At 22.4% G+C, this 1,111-nt stretch overlaps 1 protein-coding gene across 1 annotated transcript, besides 3 other annotated features; it reads right to left on the reverse strand.

The window, feature by feature from the left end:
- EDI_105390 (uncharacterized protein) lies at positions 1-977 on the reverse strand (the record flags this gene model as incomplete). The annotated part of the gene is made up of 1 exon (XM_001738562.1): positions 1-977. A coding segment is annotated over one exon (977 nt), but the record flags the coding sequence as incomplete, so codon positions are not given.
- Positions 669-694: a sequence feature (AT_rich).
- Positions 729-753: a sequence feature (AT_rich).
- Positions 866-1,009: a microsatellite.
- Positions 1,010-1,111: the final 102 nt, after the last annotated feature.

Here is a 1,111-nt window from a genome sequence, read left to right on the forward strand (position 1 = left end):
TTTGATTTATTAAATGAATATTTCTTTCGTTGTTCTTTTAAAATAGTTTGAGTATTTAATATAAATGTTCTAATATGTTTTCTTCTATTTCTTAATTGAGCAATTTGATGTTTTTTAAATAAACGAATTGATTTTCTAGCATCTGTTTCTCTTTTAGAAATATCTTCAAATTCTTTTAATAATAAATCTCCTGTTTCTACATCTCCAATAAGACAATTTAATGTAGCTAAATTAATTAAAGAAGTAGGTGACATTTCTTCTTCATTATTAATACTTTCCATAATTTTTCTAATTAATGAAATTTCTTGTTCTATTGAATATAATCCAGTAAGATATTCTTTTGTAGTCATATCTTCTGCATTAATAGGATGTTTTGTAAATGTATGAATTTGTTTTGAATTTCCTAATCTTAATAATCCTCTAATTGCTGCATTAATACTTCTAATATTATTTCTATTATCCATACAATAATAAGTATACATTGCTTTTTCAACTAAACCAGCTGCAAAATATCCTTTAACTGAAACAGTTCTTGTGACTTCATTTGCTTTTAATCCTAATTGTTTCATTCTTATCCATGTTTTATCTACTAAAATTCCATCACCAACTCTAGCAGCTGAATTAATAATATTAGTAATTGTATGAAGATCTTCTTTAATACCACTTTCAATTAATTTTTTATATAAATAAATAACTTTTCCATAATTTCTTTCTTGTGCTGCATCAGCAAATAATTTATTAATATAAATTATACTTTTTTGTGAAAATCCTTCTTCAATTTCTTCTTCTGCTCTTCCTATTGGATTATATGGTGCAACATTTTTAGATACTTTCTCAAAATATTCTTCTAATGGATTTCCAATAATTTCTTCTTCTTTTTTATATCTTTGTTTTCTAATTTTCTTTTCTTCTTTATCTGATTTCTCTTCTATTTTTCTTTCATTAATTTCTTTTGATGTTATATTTTCTTCACTCATTTCTTTTATTTTTTTAAGTTTTTATTTTATTTAGGGTTATTTATTATTTTGTATATATATCATTGTTTCACCTTTTTCACACAATTAAATATTAAAATGATGTAAAAGATGTTATATATAAGAGATAAATAAAC

The sequence above is a fragment of the Entamoeba dispar genome, genomic scaffold, assembly GCF_000209125.1.
Source record: "Entamoeba dispar SAW760 scf_1105229461481 genomic scaffold, whole genome shotgun sequence".
Taxonomy (NCBI): domain Eukaryota; phylum Evosea; order Mastigamoebida; family Endamoebidae; genus Entamoeba; species Entamoeba dispar.